This window comes from Danio rerio, chromosome 17 (genome assembly GCF_049306965.1).
Source record: "Danio rerio strain Tuebingen ecotype United States chromosome 17, GRCz12tu, whole genome shotgun sequence".
Classification (NCBI taxonomy): Eukaryota; Metazoa; Chordata; class Actinopteri; order Cypriniformes; family Danionidae; genus Danio; species Danio rerio.
Genome location: NC_133192.1, coordinates 4,201,360 through 4,227,582, shown reverse-complemented (window position 1 = coordinate 4,227,582; position 26,223 = coordinate 4,201,360). Strand labels below are relative to the sequence as shown.

Genomic DNA, 26,223 nt, shown 5'->3' with positions numbered 1-26,223 from the left:
AGTTTTTGCAGATTTGTCGGCTGCGCATCTATAATGGAATCTCTCGTTCCATCACATCCCAAACATGCTCTATTGGATTGAGCTCTGGTGACTGTGGAGGCCATTTGAGTACAGTGAACTCATTGTCATGATTAAGAAACCAGTCTGAGATGATTCACGCTTCCTGACATGGTGCGTTATCCTGCTGGAAGTAGCCATCAGAAGATGGAGACACTGTGCTCATAAAGGGCTGTGGCATTGACACAATGCTTAATTGGTACTAATAGACCCAAAGTGTGCCAAGAAAATATTCCCCACACTATTACACCACCACCAACAGCCTGAACCGTTAAGGATCCATTCTTTCATGTTGTTGATGTCATAAGCCCCTTTCACACAGTGATACCAGTAAATATCCGGAAAATTTCCGGAACGACTTTACCGGTAAATTCAAAAAAGCGCTGTTCACACAGGCGAGGAGCTTACAGAATTTTTCCGGAAAAGAGCATTCACACATCCACACACCAAATGCCGGAAAATTCTGACATCATTAACCAGAAATGACCTCTAAACGGCTGTGCTTGTGTTTGTAAACATTTGACTACATTACAAACTCTTCGGATAGATCAGTATTGAGTACAACTCCAATGAAAACATATAGAGGAACACTTTCGCATGTCGAGATGTTCATGATATGTGTGTGTGTTCCTGCTATATATGGGCGCTCACGGGCACACGCAAAGCTTGAAGGTAAACAAACAACGGATTATCATAAACATTTTATCGATAATTATTTACACAGTTGGCATTAAGAAGGAACATAGAAACGTTATCTGACTAACATCTAGCAGCTAAATGTGTCTGGAAAAATATTCAAAGGCTTTTATTCTCATAAACCGCGCGCACGTGAATGCGTCTGCCTGTTCTGATTGGCTAAAGCAGGTGTCTCACGTCAGCATGTTCTAGACGTGGACGCGCTCTTTCCGGCAATCTTCCTTCTGCATTCACACAGCGCAGCATTCCGGCAAATTACCGGTAATGTTACAACTTCTCTTTTCAGAAAATAGCCAGAACGAATTTACCGGTATTTTCAAAAAGGACCTGTTCACACATACAACCTTTCCGGAAAATTGCCGGTAATTTTCCGGAAAGGTCTGTATGTGTGAAAGGGGCTAATGTCTGACCCGACCATCTGAATGTGTCAGCAGAAATGGAGACTCATCAGAGCAGGCAACGTTTCTCCAATCTTCTATTGTCCAGTTTTGGTGAGCCTGTGTGAATTGTAGCCTCAGTTTCCTGTTCTTAGCTGACAGGAGCGGCACACGGTGTGGTCTTCTGCTGCTGTAGTCCATCCGCCTCAAGGTTGGACGTGTTGTGTGTTCAGAGATGCTCTTCTGCAGAGCTCAGTTGTAACGAGTGCTTATTTGAGTTACTGTTGCCTTTCTATCAGCTGGAACCAGTCTGGCCATTCTCCTCTGACATCAACAAGGCATTTGTGCCCACAGAACTGCCGCTCACTGGATATTTCCTTTTTTTAGACCATTTTCTGTAAACCCTAGAGATGGTTGTGCGTGAAAATTCCTGTAGATCAGGAGTTTCTGAAATAATCAGACCAGCTCGTCTGGCACCAACAACCATGCCACATTCAAAGTCTCTTAAATTCCCTTTCTTCCCCATTCTGATGCTCAGTTTGAACTGCAGCAGATCGTCTTGACCTTGCCTAACATGACTAAATGTGGCCAGTGAGTATATATATATATATATATATAACCTGATACTGCTCGTTCAACAGACATTTAACTGACTATAAGAAGTACATGTCAACTTACACTAACCCCAACCCAAACCTAACAGTCTACTTATAATCCAATAAGATTCAACAAATGGACCATCAAAATAAAGTGTGACCTGCTTGGTAACTATTTGTCTAAACAATTATAACTAATGGTCACATTTCTTAATTAATATGAACACGTTTGTAAGTATTGATTCATTAATTTACCAGATGTTTGACACTTCACTTTGTTTGACATTCAGCAAATCTCTATGGGACAAACTTATATGTGAAGTTTATTCATAAACTAATTTCGAGAGGAGCACGTGATTATGATTGAACACGGCTGGTTCTGCATTAGCATGCATGATCCACCAATCAGGCCATTCCTAACCCACTATAAAGAGCCAGGGTTTTCTCACTAGAGTCATCTTCGATTTGAAGAATCACCCCTTCCACCCCTACCTTTTCACCTTTCCCTCCATAGGGCAGCACGGTGGCCCAGTGACTAGCACTGTCGCCTCATAGCAAGAACGTCACCGGTTCTAGTCCTTTAACAGGCCGGTGGTCGTTTCTGTGTGTAGTTTGCATGTTCTTCCCGTGCTTGCGTTGGTTTTCCCCGGGTCCTCCGGTTCCCTCCAACATTCCAAAAACATGTACAACAAGTAAATTAATAAATCTAAATTTTGCACTACAGTTAATCTCTCACCATGCAGCATATCTTTTCATAGCATTCAATTTTTAGTCATCAGTTTTTATCAAGGGGGAGTTGTCGAGATCTACCTGAGCTCAAGGCTCCCCTCTCGCCCTCCAAACGGGAGGGAGCCCAGGGCTCAAGAACCTTTGAGCTCAGGGCTCTCTCCCGGGACAGCATGCCAAACTTGCTTATAATCAATCATCAGCTAAGTGTGAACTCTTAAATGTGTAATTAATATTCCAGATCCATGCCTTTTCTATAGTATAAATACATTGATCAACTTATTTCATTACTTTGAGCTTTTTGTGTGTGTGTGTGTGTGTGTGTGTGTGTGTGTGTCTGTGTGTGTGTGTGTTGTTGGATTTAGACTGCATTTTACCGTATACGTAAGGTATGAAATGTCAAAAACTAAACAAAAGTCAGTTGTGAGGCATAATCTTTGGTTTATTCATATAAAGATGCAGTCTTCAGCAATTGTGTTTGTATGTTAAACACTGTGAGCTCTGTGCATCTTGTTAAAGAAGCCGTTATTAACGCAATATAAATGAACCATTTAATGATTAAAAATGTTTAAACAATTCAAAATTAATTCCGTATTTAATTAAATGCACAAAACAAACAATGACTGCTTGCACAATCAAATCAATTATAGATAGCAAACCTTCCGTATGCAAAACATATCACGTATGAAGGTAAGTTTGCATTTCACTCTTAAATTTGTGTATTTTATTGCTGCGTGCGAGCAGTGAAGTCAGCCAGGATCCATTTTTTCAGTCTTGTTTTTTGTCTCATGAGTACAGTGTGAGATGCATCCACTACAAAAACAAAGCATTAGTTAATCAGCGGATATGAATAATGAGGTTTAATTCTCATTACATTAATATATAAGTATAAAAGAATTACTTCATTTTCTCCCAGCATCATGTTTGGGCCCCCAGCAGAGAGTCTCTTGAATGTTTCTGGTGATAAAAATAATAGAGTGATTATGCCATTTTCTCCCCGTGGAGTTTGCATGTTCTCCCTGTGTTGGCGTGGGTTTCCTCCACAAGTTCAAAGACATGCGGTGAAGGTGGATTGGGTAGGCTAAATTGACCGTAGTGTATGTGTGTGAATGAGCGTGTGTGGATGTTTCCCAGTGATGGTTGCAGCTGGAAGGGCATCCGCTGCATAAAACATATGCTGGATAATTTGGTGATTCATTTCGCTGTGGCGACCCCTGATTAATAAAGGGACTAAGCCGACAAGAAAATGAATGAATGAATGAATAAATAGTATAATGAATCGTAAAATGAAAAAGAAAATACACACATAATCAATTTAAGTGTTTTGATATAGTTATGGCAGTGTAAGAGGCTGAATTATCATATGCATTTGATTATATGACAAAACATGTCTTTTCGACTCAAGAAGGTTCATACTGACTACCAAGTTAGATACTAATAAGATCTGTTGTGTGGACTTTGGGGGTTTTATGGTGTGGTCACATGTTGATTGGTCAGTTTGAATGTCTTGAATGGCTCGAGCTCTGTCTCTTTTCCTGCCGTCTCTTTTCCTGCCCTCTCTTTTCCTAGCCTGCTTCTCTCCTGCTCCTCTCCTCTACTCCTCTGGAGTCTATCTTCTCTGACTCTACTGCTATCAGGCTTTTGGGCCAGCTCAATCTGTCTATCTCTCCCTCCCTCTGTGTCTCTCCTTCTACCTCTGGTAACTTTAATTTTACATTTAAGCTGGGTACAATTTATACCATATGTATTATCAGTTCATATTTTATCATTTTATACAGTATTTTGTATTTTGTTATAGAATTATTGTCATTAAATCATCTCATTTTCAAATATTTGTGAATTACTTTTGATTTAACGTCAACACTTAATTGTTCCATATTGCAATACAATACAATCACATAATATCAACGCTCTCCCACATTTATAGCTATTAACACTGCACTTATTTACATTTTTGGTATGAGACTGCAGAAGAATGGTTTGACTAGAAATGTACAGTTTTTTTACCATCATGCTGATCACTTTTTAGCCGCTCGGCAAAACTACAGTTCGAACCGCTGTGGTTTAAAGACCGTTCTTACAGCAGTAAAAATAAATAAATAAAGAAATTAACTTGGGTGCAGACTGGGAACCATAGGGAAATTGTGTTAGCAATTGAAAAGCAACACATATGCATTATTGGATCTTACTTTGATTACATGCACAAGTTATTTTATTATTATGATACACTGTAAAATATATTCTTGCAGGATTATTTTTTTTAGCTGAATCAAATTAATCTTTCTATTTATTTCAACTTACAGTTGAAGTCAGAATTATTAGCCCCCTGGTTATATTTTCCCAAATTTCTGTTCGACGTAGAGCAGATTTCTAATCATAATAGTTTTAATAACTCATCTCTAATAACTGATTTATGTTATCTTTGCCATGATGACAGCACATAATATTTGACTAGATATTCTTCAAGACACTTCTATACAGCTTAAAGTGACATTTAAAGGCTTAACTAGGTTAATTAGGTTAACTAGTTTGGGTAATTATGATGGTTTGTTCTTTGTTCTCAAGAAAAAAATATAGCTTAAAGGGGCTAATAATTGTGACCTTAAAATATATATTTTTTTTATTTATTAAAAACTGCTTTTATTCTAGCCAAAATAAAACAGATAAGACTTTCTCCAGAAGAAAAAAAATATTATCAGACATACTGTAAAAATTTCCTTGCTCTGTCAAACAACATTAGGGAAATATTTTAAAAAAGAAAAGAAAATTCAAAGGGGGTGAATAATTCTGACTTTATCTGTACATCAACATAACTGACTAAAATATGAAGTTTAACTTTGTATACATTGAGTTGAAACCTGATTAACATATTACAATAAGTTAAAGCGAAAATATTTATCGTCCTGACTTTTTTGTCTTTACATTTTTTAAAGTGTAGTTTAATACCATATCCTCAAAATATCTGAACAGTGCTTAATATCATTTACCCCCCCCCCCCCCCCCCCCCCCCTAAACATTTTGTATTCTCATGTTAACTTACACAAATAATGTAAGTAAACCCATTGTAACTTTGGAACTGTTAAGTTGACTTAATTTTTATATGTATGCTTATTGTACTCACTTTTTAAAGTCAGCTAATTCTTTTTTTGCATGAGTCAGACTATTTTAGCACGTCTGTTTTCAAATATTATTCAATTATTTTCAATTATTACAATTTTACACATTTGGTGCTTCATTAAGCCTATAAAATCAAAACTATAGCCTGTGTTGAATTTGGAAGACACACTGGAGTCTGGAAGAGCAGATTTATTTTACACTCTCAGAAATAAATGTACGTGAGCTGTCACAGGGGTGGCACCTTTTCAAAAGGTACACATTTGTACTTAAAGGCTCCATATTGGTACCTTAAAAGTTTAAATTAGTATCTGAAAATTTTAAGAGGAACACTTTTGTACTTTTTAGGTATATTAGTATGTACCCTTGAGGTACTAATATGGGCCTTTTAGGTACACATTTTCACCATTTAGACAGCCTAATGACAGCTCGCGTACCTTTATTCCTGAGAGTATAGTTACTGTCATTTTGCTAGATAGAGAAAAGTTGTGGAAAAGCAAATATAATAAAGGTGTATTGGTAAAAGTCATTAGTTTACTTTTATTATTTTTTTAAAGTTAGTACAATAAGCATAATTATAAAAATACAGTCAATTTAACAGTTCCAGGTTACAATGGGTTAACTTACATTATTATTGCAAAGTCGACTTGTTTCTATTAGGACATTTGGTTTACTTGCTTTAAATAACTTATCACTTTTTACAGTGTTCCAAACATTCAATCATGTTGTCCTAACACAGATTAAGTTTATTCATTCATTTTCTTGTTGGCTTAGTCCCTTTATTAATCTGGGGTCGCCACAGCGGAATGAACCGGCAACTTATCCAGCAAGTTTTTTTACGCAGTGGATGCCCTTCCAGCCGCAACCTATCTCTGGGAAACATCCACACACACATTCACACACTACGGACAATTTAGCTTACCCAATTCACCTGTACCGCATGTCTTTGGACTGTGGGGGAAACCGGAGCACCCGGAGGAAACCCACGCGAAGGGAGGGAGAACATGCAAACTCCACACAGAAACGCCAACTGAGCCGAGGCTCGAACCAGCGAGCCAGCGAACCTCTTGCTGTGAGATGACAGCACTACCTACTGCGCCACTGCATCACCACTAATTAAGCTACCAAAACAAAATTAAGTGGATTGAAGATAAAAAAAAATTAGGCTTCCCAAAACAATCTTCAGAATTATGTTGTTAAAGCTTAACATCAGCAGAAATAGTTAATTTTAAATGTGTATATGAGTTTTATACATTTATTTATTCATTTTCCTTCGGCTTAGTCCCTCATTTATCAGGGGTCGCCACAGCGGAATGAACTGCCAACTACTCCAGCGTATGTTTTTACACAGTGGATGCCTTTCCAGCTGCAACCCAGTACTGGGAAACATCCATACACACTCATTCTCTCACACACACACACACACACACACACACACACACACACACACACACACACACACACACACACACACACTACGGTCAATTTAGTTTACCCAATTCACCTATAGGGCATGTGTTTGGACTGTGGGGGAAACCGTAGCACCCGGAGGAAACCCGCGCCAACATAGGGAGAACCCCACACAGAAATGCCAACTGGCCCAGTCGGGACTCAAACCAGCGACCTTCTTCCTGTGAGGCGGCAGTGCTAACCACTGAACCACCGTGCTGCCCACGTTTAGCTTTATAAAAATGCATCGAAAGTTATATCTTAGATTTAATACTGTGCATCAAGTAGTGTTTTCAGGATATTTTTGCACACAATATTCGAGAACTGTACTGAATAACCAGCACAAAACAACAGGATAAAGTTAGAGACTCACTGGCCATGCAGTCCATGCGCAGCACGAGCACAATAAAGTTTTCCAGAGAAATTTCCCCATTAGAGTCAGCGTATCGGAGAGCCATGAGATTCAGCATACCGTCACTCAATACAAACCCTGGAAAACAAACAAATCGCCACCGTAGAATTATAAAGTTCTATCTGACATTTTTGTCAAAATTGAGTTATAGACACATTCTTATTAAATGACAGCTTATTTACATTATGTGATGTTTTTGTATAAGTTGTTTACATTTTAAGACTTTTTATTTAAAACACAAAAACTACAAAGTTGAATTCTAGATTGGCTCTATAAGGTTATTTCTGTGAGCCAATCAGCATTTTTAATGCACACAAGGGCCAATCAGGATCAGCTTTCTTTGCCATTTCGCTGGACTGCTCCAATGACAGCGTGAAAGATCAGAAAGACATCCAAGAAATAAATTCAGAGTCAGCAAAATAATGTCTCACCAGACAAAACTGAGGTGTGCGTAAATAAAATGATTTAGAAGCATTTTTTGACGTTGAGATGAATTGTTAAATTTTACGTTGTTGAAAAAGAAACAAATGTTAAAAAATGTATATATTAAATGTGAAATATTTTTATTTGTATATAGATTTTAAGTGAAACATTTTTCAGTGTTTACTAAACTAAATTGCTTATTTTGCTTTCTTGTAAAGTCTTTAAATTTAATATTAAGCCTTGAGGGGTAAATACTTAATTTAATTCATGGGGCATATAATTCAGTAAATACAATTCAATAGTTCATATAAAGGATATGTTATAAATAACATATTAATTAGATAAAATTAACATCTGCACTGGACAAAATATTTAGCACAGCCTTGTATGCTTTAAAAAAATATTATTTTAAGAGTTCACAGTTAGCTCATGATTTATACATAGCTTGTTTGGCATGCTGTCCCGGGAGAGAGCCCTGTGCTCAAGGGATCCTCGAGCCCAGGGCTCCCCCCCTTTTGCAGGGTGAGTGGAGATTGAGCTCAGGTCTATCTCAAACTCCCCCGCTGCTGAGGCCAAGATGAACTTCCTGAGAGTAAGACATTATAAAAAAGGTTTAGGCTTATTTTATCTATAATATAGAGCACATTTGGATGGTGGGAGGAAACCGGGGAACCCGGAGAAACCCACGCGGACACGGGGAGAACATGCAAACTCCACATATTAATACCAGATGGCTTAACGAGGACCCAACACCATTGGTATTCTTGCTGTGAGGCAACAGTGCTAGTCACTGGGCCACCGTGCCGCACATTCTGGATAAAGGAGGAAGAAGGGGAGGAGGGGGGTTTCTTCCAGACGAAGATAGTTGTAGAAAGGAAATGAGGATATATAGTGATATGGGATCCTTTAATTGGAAGATCATAATTAGCTAATGTAGACCAGCTGGGTCAATCATGAGCACGTGCTCCTCTCGAAATTAGTTTAAAATTAAACTTTACTTATTTATAAAAAAATCCTCCTAAAACATGAAATAAATGTTACAGAAAGCAAAATTTAACTTTCTCAAGCATCAAAATATTGTTACAACACCAAATCATATATTTTTTATTGTATTTCTTGAGAAGTAATGCTTTACTGAATGATCTGCCAGATAGAACCTTATAATTCCAAGCAGAAAATGATTTGTCTACATTCTGCATTTACCATGTTTTTTTGTTTTTTTTTACTCCAATTTGTAAACGTAATAGAACTTTGACAATTTACATATAGGGTCTCTGTCATGTTTATGTAAGAAAGAGAACTGTTACACACAAATTGTTTGTTATATGGAATGCAAAAACGTTAAAGCTCAACATCTCAAAATCATGTAGAACGCAGATAGAACCGTTCAATTCTAAGATGATGAAACATCAGCACATTCGCTCTAAAATGTAGTACATTAGATCAATGTTTCTCAACTGTTGGGTCGCTGGAACATTTTCAGTGGGTCGCGGAGTGTGTGGTAAAAAAAAAAAAAAAAAGTTAAATGTTTTACTTATTTTGCTTATACCGGACTTTTATTTTGAAATGTGTGCGCAACAACCCTACCATTTGACATGTGAAATTTAATTTAATTATTGCCAACAAAAATGTCAAAATGCAAGTACGACCCTGAATTGTAAAGTATGGATATATATATATATTGACAACAAAAAGACTTAAAGCCTCAGTAACCCCTTTCACACATACAGACCTTTCCGAAAAATTGCCGGCAAAGGTTGTATGTGTGAACAGGTCCTTTTTGAAAATACCGGTAAATTCGTTCTGGCTATTTTCCGGAAAGAGAAGTTGTAACATTACCGGCAATTTGCCGGAATGCTGCGCTGTGTGAATGCAGAAGGAAGATTGGCGGAAAGAGCGCGTGCACGTCTAGAACATGCTGACGTGAGACGTCTGCTTCAGCCAATAACAACAGTCAGACGCATTCACGTCCGCACGGTTTATAAGAATAAAAGCCTTTGAATATTTTTCCAGACACATTTACCTGCTAAAAGTTAGTCAGATAACGTTAATATGTTCTTCTTAATGCTAACTGTGTAAATAATCATCGATGAGATGCTTATGATAAGCCGTTGTTTGTTTACCTTCAAGCTTTGCGTGTGCCTGTGAAACAACCTGTGAGCGCCTGCACACGCACATATTATGAACATCTCGACATGCGAAAGTGATCCTGCGGAAGTTGTTCACAATATTGATCATCCACAGAGTTTGTAATTTAGTCAAATGTTTACAAACACAAGCGCAGCCGTTTAAAGCTCATTTGTGGTGAATTATGTCAGAATTTACCGGTATTTTGGAATGGATGTGTGATGTGTGGATGGAAAATTTCTGTAACGTCCTCGCCTGTGTGAACAGAGTTTTTTTTAATATACCGGTAAAGTTGTTCCGGAAATTTTCCAGATATTTACCGGTATCACTGTGTGAAAGGGGCTATTGTCATATGTAGTGAGGTGCTCTCATAAGAGAGCATGAAACCTTCTGAATTAAAACAACATTCAAAAACCAGAAAACATGTTTTATTAACAGTTTATTATTAACAGTATTTGACATTTTTACTTTGTAATATTTCTATAATTTGATTCATTTTGTTAAATGACAGCAATAAAATATTGTTTATTTGTAAGTCTTGGTGAATTTCTTAGGGTTTTTTCTGTCACTACTTGTGTATGTTAACAAATAAATACAAATTAGTTATAATTCCTAAAATTGCATTATAGTTTCTAAAAATTTGGGTCGCGGCTTGATGACCATGTAAAAATGTGGGTACCATGGCCAAACCAGTTGAGAACCCCTGCATTAGATGGTGTTGTAAAACATGACTGTAAGAATTTAGTGAAAATTAGTTACCTGCAACTTTAAGAGCATTTCGGAGTTCATTGACAGAGAGACTTCCAGTGTGTGACACATCCATGTCGTAGAAAATATCCTAAATAACAGGACCACAGATGTAATTGCAACCCATTTGACTTGCACAATATTTGATTGAGAATTTATTTTTAGAAAAAGAAAAAAAAAGCACTTTAGCTTTTAAGAGACACATTTAATTGGAATTGGTTTTTTTAAATTTAAAATAATCCAATTAAACTTGATTTTTAAAATGGCAAATGGCAATTAAAGATTTTACTAAAAGTGCGCACACTAATGTTTTTCTTTGAATAATTATTTTTCCTAAAAAGTGTTTTTATTGAATATGTTAGACATGAAACATGCACTGCAGATAGTTTTACATTTTTCTCTTTTTTATGGCAACACATATTAGTCCTCCTGAATTATTAGCACCCCTGTATATTTTTCCCCCAATTTCTGTTTAACGGAGGGAAGAATTTTCTTAACACATAACAGTTTTAACAACTCATTTCTAATAACTGATTTATTTTATCTTTGCCATGATGACAGTCAATAATATTTGACTAGATATTTTTCAAGATACTAGTATTCAGCTTAACTTAGTAGCATAAACACAGAAAAAATATGAAAATTATACTTAATATGAAAACGATAATTGAAGCTGAATGTATTTCATTCAGTGGATTTAATTTACCTTTAGAAAAACGGCTCGTTTCCACAAACGAAGGCATTCAAATTCACTGAGTCTTCCTGTGACACTGAGCTGAACTGAGCTGTTAAAGAGCAACCTGAAACATTTTCTTCTAATATTTACAAAAGTCAAACAAAATGCAGAAATAAAACCCTTTTGCAACTCAAATCCACCACAGTAGAGGATACATCCATCAGCGCCACCAGACTCTTACACAAATCCACACTGAATCCTGTTGTTTTCTGTGAACGTCCTGAAATATCAGACAATAAACAAACACAGAGCATCAAAAACAGCAGCGTGAGCTTATATTGAGACTTTATACTGAGCTTGAACATCACCTGCATGAAGATTCTCGTTCAGGAGTTTCTGAAGCCGCTCAGCGTCCACTTCACCATACTAATAAAATCAGACAATTAGGATTTTAGTTACATAATATTAAGAAATGGTATTAATAAACATGTTCTCGTGTGTTTGACCTATAGTTTGTTTAAAATCTCAAAACTCAGGGCTTCTGGTAGTAACCAGAATAGCAAAGCCCACTAAAGGAGGTCGAGCCTTCTTATATATGGCTCCTAAACTCACGATAATGTCTTCCTGATAATGTCTCAGACACACTCTCAGTTCAAAACTAGAATAAAGACCTATGATTTAGTAAAGCATACACACAATGCATCACATAACTTTAGGATGTGGATTCAACTTAAATTGAATTGAATTAAAGTTTGACCTTCATGAAAATTCGCATTCAGAAGTGTCTGAAGCCGCTCGATGTCCACCTCACCATACTAACATAATCAGACTATTAGGATTTGATTTACATTATATTCAGAAATCTAAATCAGAAACAACTTCTATTTTGCTTGACCTCTAGTTTGTTTAAGATCTCAAAACTCAGGGCTTCTGGTAGTATCCAGAAAAGCAAAGTCCACTAAAAGAGGTCGAGCCTTCTCGTATATGGCTCCTAAACTCACGATAATGTCTTCCTGATAATGTCTGAGGATCAGACATACACTCTCAGTTCAAAACTAGAATAAAGACCTATCTTTTAGTAAAGCATACACACAATGCATCACATTACTTTAGGATGTGGATTCAACTTAAATTGAATTGAATTAAAGTTTGACCTGCATAAAAATTCTCATTCAGAAGTTTCTGAAGCCGAGCGGTGTCCACCTTACCATACTAATATAATCAGACTATTAGGATTTGATTTACATTATATTCAGAAATCTAAATCAGAAACACCTTCTAGTTTGTTTGACCTCTAGTTTGTTTAAGATCTCAAAACTCAGGGCTTCTGGTAGTATCCAGAAAAGCAAAGTCCACTAAAAGAGGTCGAGCCTTCTCATATATGGCTCCTAAACTCACAATAATGTCTTCCTGATAATGTCTGAGGCTCAGACATACACTCTCAGTTCAAAACTAGAATAAAGACCTATCTTTTAGTAAAGCATACACACAATGCATCACATTACTTTAGGATGTGGATTCAACTTAAATTGAATTGAATTAAAGTTTGACCTGCATGAAAATTCTCATTCAGAAGTTTCTGAAGCCGAGCGGTGTCCACCTTACCAAACTAATATAATCAGACTATTAGGATTTGATTTACATTATATTCAGAAATCTAAATCAGAAACACCTTCTAGTTTGTTTGACCTCGAGTTTGTTTAAGATCTCAAAACTCAGGGCTTCTCGTAGTATCCAGAAAAGCAAAGTCCACTAAAGGAGGTCGAGCCTTCTCATACTGTATATGGCTCCTACATTCTGGGACAACCTTCCTGATAATCCTGGCACAGACACACTCTCTCTCAAAAGATCGAAGACTTATCTTTTGAGTAAAGCATACACACAATGCATCACATAACATTAGGATGGATTCAATTTGAATTGAATTGAAGTTTGACCTGTTACATTCAGTATATTTCAGAATATAATGTTGGAGAATCACTTGTACCTTATCTGCATATTGCAGAAACAGCTGGAAGGATTCATCATTATCTCTGGGAATCATCTGAAAAATATAAACACAATTTAAGCAAATGACTCATTCCAGAATTGCTGAATGAGTTCATTGCATTATGAAACTATTCCTTTTGACATCTTCGAGTGAAAACATAGACTGAACTTTAGACAACAGATTATCTGATCCCATAAACTTGCACATCTTTACCCATCATTCCACCACAGATGTTTTCACACTGCATGAGTATCTGGGGTAGCAGTCCTTAGCTAGGGGCACCTGCCTGCTCTTTACTTTCGTCCGTGACAACCACCCGACACCCTTCCCTCACCAACTGCTATTCATTTTCGTCCACGACACAAGCCCCCCTGCCACTCTTTTCTTTGGTCCACGACAACCACCTGACCTCCTTCCCCTACCAACCCCTATTCACTTTCGCCTGCGACACAACTCCCCCCTCCCGCTCTTCATTTTTGTCCACGACAACCACCCGACCCCCTTCCCTAACCAACCCCTATTCACTTTCATCTGCAACACCATTCCCCCTCCCGCTCTTCATTTTCGTCCACGACAACCACCCAACCCCCTTCCCCCACCAACCCCTATTCACTTTCATCCGTGACACAACCCTGCCCTCCTGCTTTTCACTTTCATCTGCAACAACCAACCGACCCCCTTCCCCTACCAACCCCTATTCACTTTCATCCACGACACAAGCCTCCGTGCCACTCTTTTCTTTGGTCTACGAAAACCACCCGACCCCCTTCCCCCACCAGCCCCTATTCACTTTCATCCACGACACAAGCCCCCGTGCCACTCTTTTCTTTGGTCCACGACAACCACCCGACCCCCTTCCCCCACCAACCCCTATTCACTTTCATCCACGACACAAGCCCCCGTGCCACTCTTTTCTTTGGTCCACGACAACCACCCGACCCCCTTCCCCCACCAACCCCTATTCACTTTCATCTGCGACACCACTTCCCCCTCCCACTTTTCATTTTCATCCACGACAACCAACAGACCCCCTTCCCCCACCAACCCCTATTCACTTTCGTCCGCGACACAACCCTGCCCTCCCGCTCTTCACTTTCATCTGCAACAACCAACAGACCCCCTTCCCCCACCAACCCCTATTCACTTTTGCCTGCGACACAACTCCCCCCTCCCGCTCTTCATTTTTGTCCACGACAACCACCCGACCCCCTTCCCCCACCAACCCCTATTCATTTTCGTCCGCGACACAACTCCCCTCTCCCGCTCATCATTTTTGTCCACGACAACCACCCGACCCCCTTCCCCCACCAACCCCTATTCACTTTCGCCTGTGACACAACTCCCCCCTCCCGCTTTTCTTTTTTGTCCACGACAACCACCCGACCCCCTTTCCCCACCAACGTCCAATTAACTTTTGTCCGTGACACAACCACCCCTCCCGCTCTTAACTTTGGTCTGCGACAACCACCCGACCCTCTTCCCCCACCAACTCCTATTCACTTTCATTCACAACACAAGCTCCCCAGCCGCTCTTTTCTTTGATCCACGACAACCACCCGACCCCCTTCCCCCACCAACCCCTATTTACTTTCGTCCGCAATCCCATATTCACTTTTGTCCATGACACCCCTCCCCTCCATTTTCACTTTCAACCCCCTTCCCTCACCAACTTCTATTCACTTTCATGTGCAAAACCCTCCTAACCTGTACCCCCTTACTCTACACTTACGTTCATGACATCCAAACACCCACCGCCGCTTTTCATTTTCATCCATGACACAACTCTTCTCCTGCACTCTTCACTTTCGTCTGCGATACCTTACCACCCACCGCCACTCTTCACTTACGGTAATAGCTTGCAATTTTACTCAAGTAAATGTAACGATGTAAATGTGATTTACTCATGTCTGCAAACTATTCACAACTCTAGAATCACCCATGTACAGTATATACTTTCAAAACGAATAACAATGACAAAAAATGGCCCAAGTGGTGATGTACCTTAGTTCTTGTGATGCCATATCCAGAAGTGTCTCTAAAAACAAAAACAAAAAGGTTTGAAGTCCAACAATCCTACAAAAACTGATTAACATCACTAAAGCTCTGCTAACTCTTACTCAATGATGGTTTCTGTCTTTGAATAGACCGTCAGAAGGAAAGACGAAGCTTCATTTGGCTGGAAAGTTGAGGGAACGATGAGGTAGTCGCCTGCTTTAAATCTGAAAAACTCCATCACCTCCCGAGCATTGAGAAAAGACTCATTTTTTCCCACAACACGAACGTTTCTGAAGAACGAGGCTGGGAATTTTTCCTTTTGGTCCTTTAACTGGTGAATAAGGAACATATTGATTATCGTGCCCTTGCAAAACATACTAAAAAATCTGGAATGCGTTCAATACGTACATGAGCTGGCACCTGCAAAACAAACAGACAGCTGCTTTAAAAGTATTGCAAAATCCAAACCCCATCAAGGTTTCAGTGCATTTTTACCAACCTCATAAATGTTAAAGCCGATGTGGAAATTGGTGGCCAAGTGTCTGTTCCTCTTGTGAGATTTCTGAATGAGAGACACCAGGAGATTTGCAGAGGATTTATCTCTAGGATCTTCAACAGTCTCTTTAAGAGTCACACGATATTGAGGATTCTTCGAAAAACTGTCTATGAATGCATAAAAACAGATGCAGGGAATTTAAAAGAAGTGACCTAACACAGATTCCGTTTAGTTGCCATCGCAACATGTTTCAAGTCTTAAGTAAGGATTAAGATACAAAGATTCTGTAATGTTAAGCTGCAATTAATCATGCAACCAGTTATGAAATATCCTGCTTAAGTGTGATGTGCCAAAAGCACTTCATAAAGCCTGTGGAATGTCTGTCAGTGACTTACAACTCCAGTTATCCTACTTACACCTCTCTACTGCACTAACCTGATTTAACCAGGCAGGACATGTTCCTGGATTAACATCTATGAAGATCCTGGAACAACATTCCAATCAGCAAATTATAATTAAGGGACACGTTTACCATTTATGTCAAGTGTAGGCTTACGGTTAGGTTTATACACTTCTACATGACTGTTATCCAACTATTATTCCACTCTGATTTTGGAAATAATTTACAGTTATATTGGGTTAAGGGGTAGGGAATAGTTACAGTATGGATTACATTTTCCAACAAAAATGATGTTCCAGGATCAACAATGTTACAATGTTCAAGCATCTTACTTGGCAAATCATGACGTGCACTCTACTGTGTCAGTTTAGTGCTGTATTCATCTTATTCTCAGCTGTCGAGCGGGCGCTGCGATTTGAATCTTTTTGTCTCGCGACTTCCGGTCACATTCACTTCCATTCATTTTTTGACGTTAACAACTGCTCGTTACGCTGCTTGATGTTGCAATTTAATATTTTCTTATTATATTATGCTACTTGGTCTGTGTAGTCATGCAAACATTTGTTTGTTGAGCAAGTAGTTTGGCCATTTTCTGCCGTTTATTATTCCTAGTCATTTCTCCCATAGGCGAATGAATCGGAAGTTCTAAGACAATCGCGAAAACAGGCGCACTTCCGCATTTTAAAATAAGGTCAATAGAGTCAGTAAAGATGTGAGATGGGAGTAAACATAAATGCATTTCAGTGCTTTGGTGATTGCCTTCAAAATACCCCCAAAACTAAATAAATAAATAAATAGATAAATAAATAAATAAATAAATAAATAGATAGATAGATAAATAAATAAATAAATAAATAAATAAATATAATCATTCATTAATTTTTCTTCGACTTAGACCCTTATTTATCAGGGGTCGCCACAGCAGAATGAACCACCAACATTTTACGCAGCGGATGCCCTTCCACCTGCAACCCATCACTGGGAAACACCCATACACGCATACACACACACACACACACGCATACACACACTTTTACACTACAGCCAATTTAGTTAATCAATTCCCCTATAGTGCATGTGTTTGGACTGTGGGGAGAACATGCAAACTCCACACAGAAATGCCAACTGACACAGCCGAGACTCGAACCAGTGACTTTCTTGCTGTGAGGCAACAGTGCTGACCACCGTGTCGCCCATAATAATAATAATAATAATAATAATAATAATAATAATAATAATAATAATAATGTTTTTAGGGCATTCGATGTGTAAAACAGATGCCAGAATAGTTGGCAGTTCATTCTGCTGTGGCAAACCCCTGATAAAACGAAGACTAGGCCGAAGGAAAAAAAAAAAAACGTATTAAAACACAGAACAAAACATAAAACTGCATAGAAATTATCTAGGTATTCAACAATGTCACAATTGCAACATGTCAGAAAAACGTCAGTGTACTGTATATCTTAAAATGAGAAATTTCTGTCTCTCATTTCTCATGTCATGCTCAGATTTTGTTTATAACATGTTTATAACTTATATACAAAAGTCAAAATTTAAAAGTCAGACAAGAAACAATTTCTTACATCTCCTTTTTTAGGTTAATAAGTGGGGATGTCACGATGAAAAGTCCCCATTTTTACTCAAATTCTTAGATAGGAGCAGTCAAAGTCATAATAAAAACGTTTGTAGTACAAACAGTGTTGTCAGGGATGCAGTTTTTGTGTGGTTTATTTATGAAATAATTTCTAAGGATCACATGCTTATGATTGAACACAGCTGGTATCGCATCAGCTCCATGTATTTCACCAATCAGATGAATACTGACACACTATAAATAACCAGAGCTTTCCACTCCAGTCATCTTCATCTTGAAGAATCTCCCCTTCCACTCTTACTCCTCCTCTTCTCTGATAGGGCGGCATGGCAGCTCAGTGATTAGCACTGTTGCCTCACAGCAAGAACGCTGCTGGTTTAGCCCCTCTCCGAGCCGGTCGGCGTTTCTGTGTGGAGTTTGCATGTTCTTCCCGTGTTCGCGTGGGTTTTACCTGGGTTTCCTGTTTTCCTCCCACCGTTCAAAGACATACACCATAAGTAAATTGACTACTTGAAAATAGCATCTTAAGACTTAGTCAGACATATATTAGCACATTCACAAGCAGGGGAGTTTTCGAGATCTACCTGAGCTCAAACTCTCCTCTCGCCCTTCAAACGTAAGGGAGCCCCGGGCTCATAGATATTCTGAGCTCATGGCTTTCTCCCGGGACAGCACGCCAAATACGCTTTATTATCAATCATCAGCTAAGTGTGAACTCATGAAAATTGGGAGCTTAAAAAAAACGTAAGCTGTGAGTTGCCTTATTTTAGGATTTTTTTCATAACGTGCTATAGCCGCAAAAATGTTTCATCCTCATAAATACAGAATGTAAAATAAATAGTTTCTTAATGGACATTGATCCCAGAATGCATACCTGGCAACCCCCTAAAAATGCTGTAAAAGTATGTTGGTAATATTAAATCGGATATCTCATGAAGGTCATTAGAAATATTGTTTGATGTGCAGTACTGTAAGTTAGTCAATACTTTAAAATTGAGATCTGCTAAGCATTTCTCTTTTTGGGAATCCAGCAGTTAACATATTGGATAAAGACAAAATGAGCTACTTTTCATTCCTTCTGGTCTGTCATCTTGCTGGGAAATTTTCACGGACTTGGCAACCCTGAAGACAAACAATACAAACAGAGTTACGGTATATTACCTATGTCATTTGAACACCCTCCAGCTGTTGTCCCCATCACCCACTGGCCCTTGTGCACTTCAGTTTTCCAGGAGGAAGATTGAGATCCGGCAAGGACATTCACATCTGAACAACAGATATCCATTTCAGAAAAATTCCTGCAGAAATCCTCCATTGACATCCTGCAGAGACAGAAAAGGACTGTAAAATAGTGTGCTACACGCAGTACACTGTAAAGAAATGCTGTGCTGCAAACAATACCTTTATGCTGTCCTAACACAAGCAGATTAAGTTCACTTAATTGTTTTAACAAATTTTAGTGGATTAAATTTAAAACAATTAATTTGTCCCTAATAAATTTCTAGAGTTGTGTTGTTCCAGCTCATTTTTAAAAATTAGTTTGAGGTTGCACCGAGGAAGAGCTTTCTGCTCGATGGCATTTCAAGAGTTCACACTAAGATATTGTTTGACAACTTGTTAGCAAGTTAGCAGGTTTGTCATGCTGTCCTGGGAGAGAACCCTGAGCTCGGAGATAACTGAGCCCAGGGCTCCCGCCTGGTCCATAGAGCATGTAAGGGGAGTACGAGATCAGGTGGTTCTCGCGAGCTTCCCCTGGTAAAGGAGGAAAGGAGGAGAAAGGCTGGATAGGGGGTTTCTTCGGAAAAACAAAGATAAGGGATTAGTTCTAGCTAGGCTACTTATAGTGAGTTTGGATCAATCTGATTGGCTAGCTAATGAGTGTAGATGAGTGGCCAGCTGCAGTCAATCATATCATGCGCTCCTTTCGAAATTAGTTCGTGAAACTTCACTTTAAGAGTTCACTCCTTACTGATGATTGCTGTCCCGGGAGAGAGCCCTGAGCTCATGAGATCCTCGAGCTCGGGGCTCCCTCCCGTTTGCAGGGCGAGAGGAGAGTTTGAGCTCAGGTAGATCTCTGTAATATTGAGGGTGTGTTGCTGGTGGGATTAGACTATGGTGCTGATTTGGTTTTTGTCAATTTACTTATGTCTCATGTTTTGGACTTTGGGAGGAAACCGGAGGATCCAGAGAAAACCTACGCGAGCACAGGGAGAACATGAACTCCACACAGAAATGCCAATTGGCTGGGTAGAGACCCAAAGCGGAGGCATTCTTGCTGTGAGGCCACAAAGGAGAGAGGGTGAAAGGGGGGATTTTTCAAGACGAATATGACTAAAGGTAAGATGCTTGGGTTATTTATACTGAGTTAGGAATCGTCTGATTGGTGGTTCGTACATTAGCTTGATTCGGGCCAGCCGTACACCAAGCCCACCCTTGGTACCCTTTATGCAGCGGAAACGCAAGTCTAATAAAGTTGACCTGTACTGACCTGTACCGTACTGTACCAGTCAATGGAAAACGTTTGTAGTACAAACAGTGTTGCCAGGGATGCAGTTTTTGCACACTTGTGGTTTATTTATGAAGTAATTTCTAAGGATCTATGCTTATGATTGAACACAGCTGGTATCGCATCAGCTCCGTGTATTTCACCAATCAGAATACTGACATACTATAAATAACCAGAGCTTTCCACTTCCGTCATCTTCATCTTGAAGAATCCCCCCTTCCACCCTTACTCCTCCTCTTCTCTGATAGGGCGGCATGGCAGCTCAGTGATTAGCACTGTTGCCTCACAGCAAGAATGCTGCTGGTTCAGCCCCTCTCCGAGCCGGTCGGCGTTTCTGTGTGGCGTTTGCATGTACTTCCGTGTTCGCATAGGTTTTACCATAAGTAAATTGACTACTTGAAAATAGCATCTTAAGACAACTTTTAGTCAGACATATCCCAGCACGTTCACAAGCATGCAGCGGAAACGCAACCCTAATAAAGTTGACCTGTACTGACCCGTACCGTACTGTACCAGTCAATGATAACGGGCCATAAGTAATGCAACTAGTTACTTTTTTTGGGGAATAACACAATATTGTAATGCATTACTTTCAATAGTAACTTTCCCTAACACTGCTGGTTATGCATCAATAAAGGATTTTAGAGGTGTTTTTCACTCTTCATGAACATGTGGGGATTTCTGTTCCTGATGCAGTTTACATATAAAAGCAAAAACATTAAGAGGATTAGACACCACTTTATTCTGCTCACCAGAATTCTCCATTGTCGAGAACATCATTGTATTTTTGGTCCTCGGGACGTACAAGTTCCCACAGTGGAGATCTAAAGAGACCAGATTAATAAAATAAGCTTTATGGAGAAAATCAGACATGCTGAATGGTGACTATTGGTGGATAAATAGTTGGATTCAGACCTGTCGCTCCAGTCTCTGTTCCACTCTCCAGAACCCCACGGATTAAAAATTCTCACCAGCTTCACTGGACGACCTTTACATACAACCTGAAAGAGAACACCCCATACTGTACACTTGACAAGTAGTTGTCTTAAAAAAATACATTTTATGAACATTGTCTGCTCTCTGATGAATTGCTTTAGTTGCAGTTTTAAAAGTAAACATTTGTGCAAAAATGAATTTGCAAAATACATAAAGTTGAAACCAGAAGTTTACATACACTCTAAAAAAAGGAACAGAACCTTTTTTTTTTTAAATGTCTGGTGTTAAATCATACTAAAAGTATACTTTTTTAGGTCTGTTAGGATCACCTAAATTACCTAAATAATGAGAGTAATTTTGTTTTTTGAGAATTTATTTATTAATTTCTAAACAGTCAAAAATTTACACATGTTTCCTTGTTTTTTTTTTTTGTGTAACCCCGCCGGTCCAACGCCACCCAACCCGACCTTCCGCATGGGAGTCGGTTGCTCTACCAAGGAGGCTAAAGACCATGGCCTCTAGCGTCTGTCGCTAGAGCACCTTTAGAGATCAGAGGAGTCAGGTTTAACTGCACAGCACTTACTAGCTGGCCTCTGTTACATTAACTTTGCTTTTAAACTGTATAACTTTGGTCAAGTGTTTTGGGTATCCTTCCACAAGCTTCTCACAATAGTTTGCAGGAATTTTGGCCCATTCCTCCTGACAGAATTGGTGTAACTGAGTCAGATTTGTTGGCTGTCTTGCTCGCACAAGCTTTTTCAACTCTGCCCACAAATTTTCTATAGGACTGAGATCAGGGCTTTGTGATGGCCACAAAACATTCACTCTGTTGTCCTTAAAGCACATTTTAACTAATTTGGCAGTATGCTTAGGGTCATGGTCTGTTTGGAAGACCCATTTGTGGCCAAGTTGTAATTTCCTGGCTGATGTCTTGAGATGTTGGTTCAGTATTTCTCCATAATGTTCTTTCTTCATGATGCCATCTATGCTGTGAAGTGGACCAGTCCCTCCTGCAGCAAAACAGCCCCACAACATGACGCTGCCGCCCCCATACTTCACAGTTGGGATGGTGTTCCTAGACTTGTAAGCTTTCCCCTTTGTCCTCCAAATGCAACACTGGTCATTATGGCCAAACAGTTCAATCTTAGTTCCATCAGAGCACAGGACATGTCTCCAAAAATGATTTTTCCCTCCAGTGTATTTAGCAAATGGTAATCTGGCTTTGTTGTTGATTCTGGCTTGTTGATTTTCCCATGTTGTCACACAAGGAAGCAGTGTGTTTGAGCTTTTCCTTAAATACTATTCTACAGTTGTGCCTCCAATTAACTCAGATGTTGTCAATTAGCCAATCAGAAACTCCAAAAACCTTGACATCATCATCTGAGCTTTATCAGAGGCAGAATAATCTTATTGTATGTAAACTTGACTTTTAAGAAAAGGTCTTCTGCTATTAAGCAGAACAGAAACTAATGTGATAATCCTTACTTACCTTAAAGAGAAAAAGTTCAGTCACATTAACATCTGACTTTTTTAAAATGGTCATGTGCCTTTTTATACAGTGTATGTAAACTTCTGCTTTCAACTGTAAATATAAATTACAAAGCACATTAGAATTAGTCAGATATTTGAGATATGTTCTCACCTCTGTGACTCCTGTGACCGTGTACGCATGCATTTCCACAAGACCATTGGGCAACACAGTATTTTGCAGCACACCTGCTTGCTGAAGTAACAAAGATTTTAGTCTGTGATTATATGGTTTAAAGCAATGTTTTTCAACCACATTTCTGGAAGACCACCAGCTCTGCACATTTTCCAGGTATCTTTAACCATACACACCTGATTCAGATTATCAGCTCATTAGTGGAGACTGAAAGACCTGCAATGGGTTTGACAGAGAAAGGAGATATCCAAAATATGCAGTGTTGGTGGTCCTTGTGGTTGAGAAGACCTTAAAGGGATAGTTAACAAAAAATAAATAAAATCTGTCATCATTTACTTGCCGTAATCGTAGTCAACAAATAAATCTTCATATCGAACTATCTCTCCTAATCAAACTCTGCTATATTTTTGGTGAAATTCGTCAGTTTGTACAAGTTAATGCTGGGTATTTTTTAAATAATACAGTTCGACTTAAAGATATTTAACAAATCTGCTTAATTTATGAGTTTAAATTTAACACTAAATTTGTATTAGTGCAGTTCCACCATGCATGCTGAGCTGGCAAAAGGCTCACTCTGAAAGCGTACCTTTGTATATATCTCTGGAGATCGCGAATTGTGTAGCCAGAAGGAGGTATGGCTGCATTTTATCTTTAATACAAACACTACGGGGCAGTATGACGCCGTTCCTTTTTGCGCTAGCAGCTGACCACTTACCTCCGTATGAACGGTTTTCCTACTGTTACCAGTTTGTCCAGAGACTCGCCATGTACGTCGGCGGACTTGAGACGCAGAGAGCAGTTGACCGCAACAACGGGGTTTGAGTCTGACGAAGAACGGTTCCAGAAAGCAGGTAAGACAAAAACCGAAGCCAAAAAAAATATAACAAATGCAACAAGCAAGTTAATAACAGCATGAGAATGTGGTAAAATTTGAAAACGTGGTAAAAGTCAGGGGTCTTTTCTTTTTGTGGATTGCTTTTTAAAACACTGTCGATTGGAATTACGAAAGTGGGCGTTCAATTTAATTGGAACTTTGTAAAACACTATCGGTTGGGTTTAGGAAAGGAGGAGGGTGGGAGATCAGTCGGTCGGTCAGTCGGTCAGTCAGTCAGGCGACAGCGGCCTGTGATGGATTTACACAAAAAGGCGCGAGGGAAATTTAAGATCTCAAAAAGCGAACACAGCGTGGATTCACAAAAACAAAAAAATTTATTTACTGGGATGTATTTGGCGCTCTCCAGAAATGTATACAGGGGTACATTTTCAGAATGATCCGGGGGTTTCTTGTTTACATGCACATTCTTTAAACCTGTATACAGTACATTAAAATATCTTATACATGATCTGATGTTTGTACTTGTATATAACAATGTACCACTGCTTCACATATTCAAAGATAGTCTAAAATAAAGCATTTTTGTTGGTGGTTTGTGCTAGTCGTTCAAGCTGTGCATACTGACAAGATTAAATTTAACACATTTTTAGGCCCCAATCACCTTCCATATTTCCACTAATACTGGTTTGACAAGTGCACCTTCTGTCTAATGAAATGTTACAACAATGCCTTTTGATAAGGAGTCACAATTGTTTTTGCACTTGCTGTGAACGCTCAAGCTCATTCTGGCGTGCATTCGGATGATCTTTTATGCCTTGAAATTCCACCATTCTAGTAACTAGACATTAGAGTTTAGACTATTTATTATTCCTTTGCATTAGTGCTTTAGTTACCTGCCTGATCTCACGAGAAAACGTAAGTATTTTTAGGTTTTGCCAGTTTAGTGGCTAATTCGTACGAATTAGTACGAGTTCAGTCGTACGAAATTGTACGATTTAAAAAAGGAGGCGTGGCACCTAACCCCACCCCTAAACCCTACCGTCATTGGGGGATGAGCAAATTGTACTAAAATGTACTAATTAGATCGTACGAATTCATACAAATTAGCCGCTAAATGAAAAAGTTACGAATTGCTATGAGATTGTGTTGAAGTTACTGACTCAGGACAGTAATATACTTTTTTATAGTAATGAAAATATGCACAGTTTCGCTATTACTGATTTTATCAGTGAAAGTTGTGCAACAACACTGTTTACATAAACGCAGACGGATCAGCTTCAGCGCCAAACGAGTGCTTTACATAATATTTTATTCTCCCTTATTTATTTCTGTTTCATTTCAAATTATATAAATGTGTAAAGTTTTAGGTCAAGACGTCAAACTATGGCCACACATGCAAGCTAACCCACGGTCAGACTATTCTATTGAAAAGAATGTTTCGATTCCTTTGATCATCCTGGCCATGTTATTACCTCACATCTTAAACGTGCGCACACTGATAAGATATGAAAACCGCGGCACAGCACACACTACAAAAAAAAAAATTAAGGGTATCACTTGATTGCAGAATAACTTGCTTCATTAATAATTATTAATTATTATAGGCTAAATATTTGACCATCTGCCACTACATGCAAAACACTCTCATGCACTCAAAATAGGTTCCCTTTCTCACACAACTTTGGAAAGATGATTATTGTTTTTGGGTGAACTGTCCCTTTAAAGACTCTTACCCCTCCAGGAGTGCCGCATCCCATCAGTGATTCTGATTTGCCGGCTCGTCTCATGATGTCCCACAGCTTATCTGACGCTTGACTCAGTTTAATGGTCATGTGTGGACCACCGGTGAAATCCATCAGAGCCTCTGAGATGTTCCCTGCGTCCATATCCGCATAAGAGCCACACACTCTGGAAAAGGAACAGACATTTTCCCATAAAGACATTTCCAGAAAAGAGAAAACTTCGGATTCATGAAACTGCATAACCTACTTATAATCGAATAATTGTTTGTTGTTTTTTACTGCCAGAACTCAATGTTACTAAATATGCACAGCAAGTGTTTTTCAGTTAACGATACATGTCTGGTGATCGGTTAATGTGAGTATTTTCAATTTCAGAAATTTCCTTTTACAGCATTGATAATGTAATTTCATTCAAATATTATCAGTCAAACAGAATTCATTATTTATTTTGTTGCGTAATATGAGATGAAAGAAGCAGCAGGCGAGCGCTGAAACTCCATTGAAAATACCAACCCAGGCTCATTGTGAAAACGTAGCCCCACGGACGTTTCTGGAGGCCGCAAAATACGTCCCGGGAGGTACGTGTTTGTGCAGTTTTTGTTTTTGCGAATCCTCGAGAGGCCGCTGCCAATCGGCCGACCCAGCCACCCTCCTCCTCCTCCTTCC

At 39.0% G+C, this 26,223-nt stretch overlaps 1 protein-coding gene across 6 annotated transcripts in view; it reads right to left on the bottom strand.

The window, feature by feature from the left end:
- Positions 1-2,873: 2,873 nt before the first annotated feature.
- zgc:136872 overlaps positions 2,874-26,223 on the bottom strand; it is a 51,698-nt gene continuing 28,348 nt past the window's right edge. For 2 of the 6 annotated variants that reach the window (XM_073927489.1, XM_073927488.1), the window contains exons 6-22: positions 25,549-25,723; positions 22,960-23,040; positions 21,297-21,382; positions 21,134-21,205; positions 19,037-19,197; positions 15,885-16,048; positions 15,794-15,805; positions 15,508-15,716; positions 15,392-15,425; positions 13,388-13,444; positions 11,769-11,826; positions 11,616-11,680; positions 11,431-11,499; positions 10,737-10,815; positions 7,389-7,505; positions 3,354-3,409; positions 2,874-3,265 (exon numbers count right to left, since the gene is read on the bottom strand). In XM_073927489.1, the coding sequence (XP_073783590.1) occupies positions 3,239-3,265; positions 3,354-3,409; positions 7,389-7,505; positions 10,737-10,815; positions 11,431-11,499; positions 11,616-11,680; positions 11,769-11,826; positions 13,388-13,444; positions 15,392-15,425; positions 15,508-15,716; positions 15,794-15,805; positions 15,885-16,048; positions 19,037-19,197; positions 21,134-21,205; positions 21,297-21,382; positions 22,960-23,040; positions 25,549-25,723 (1,522 nt within the window). In that variant the 3' untranslated portion in view covers positions 2,874-3,238. 6 annotated transcript variants of the gene reach the window in all.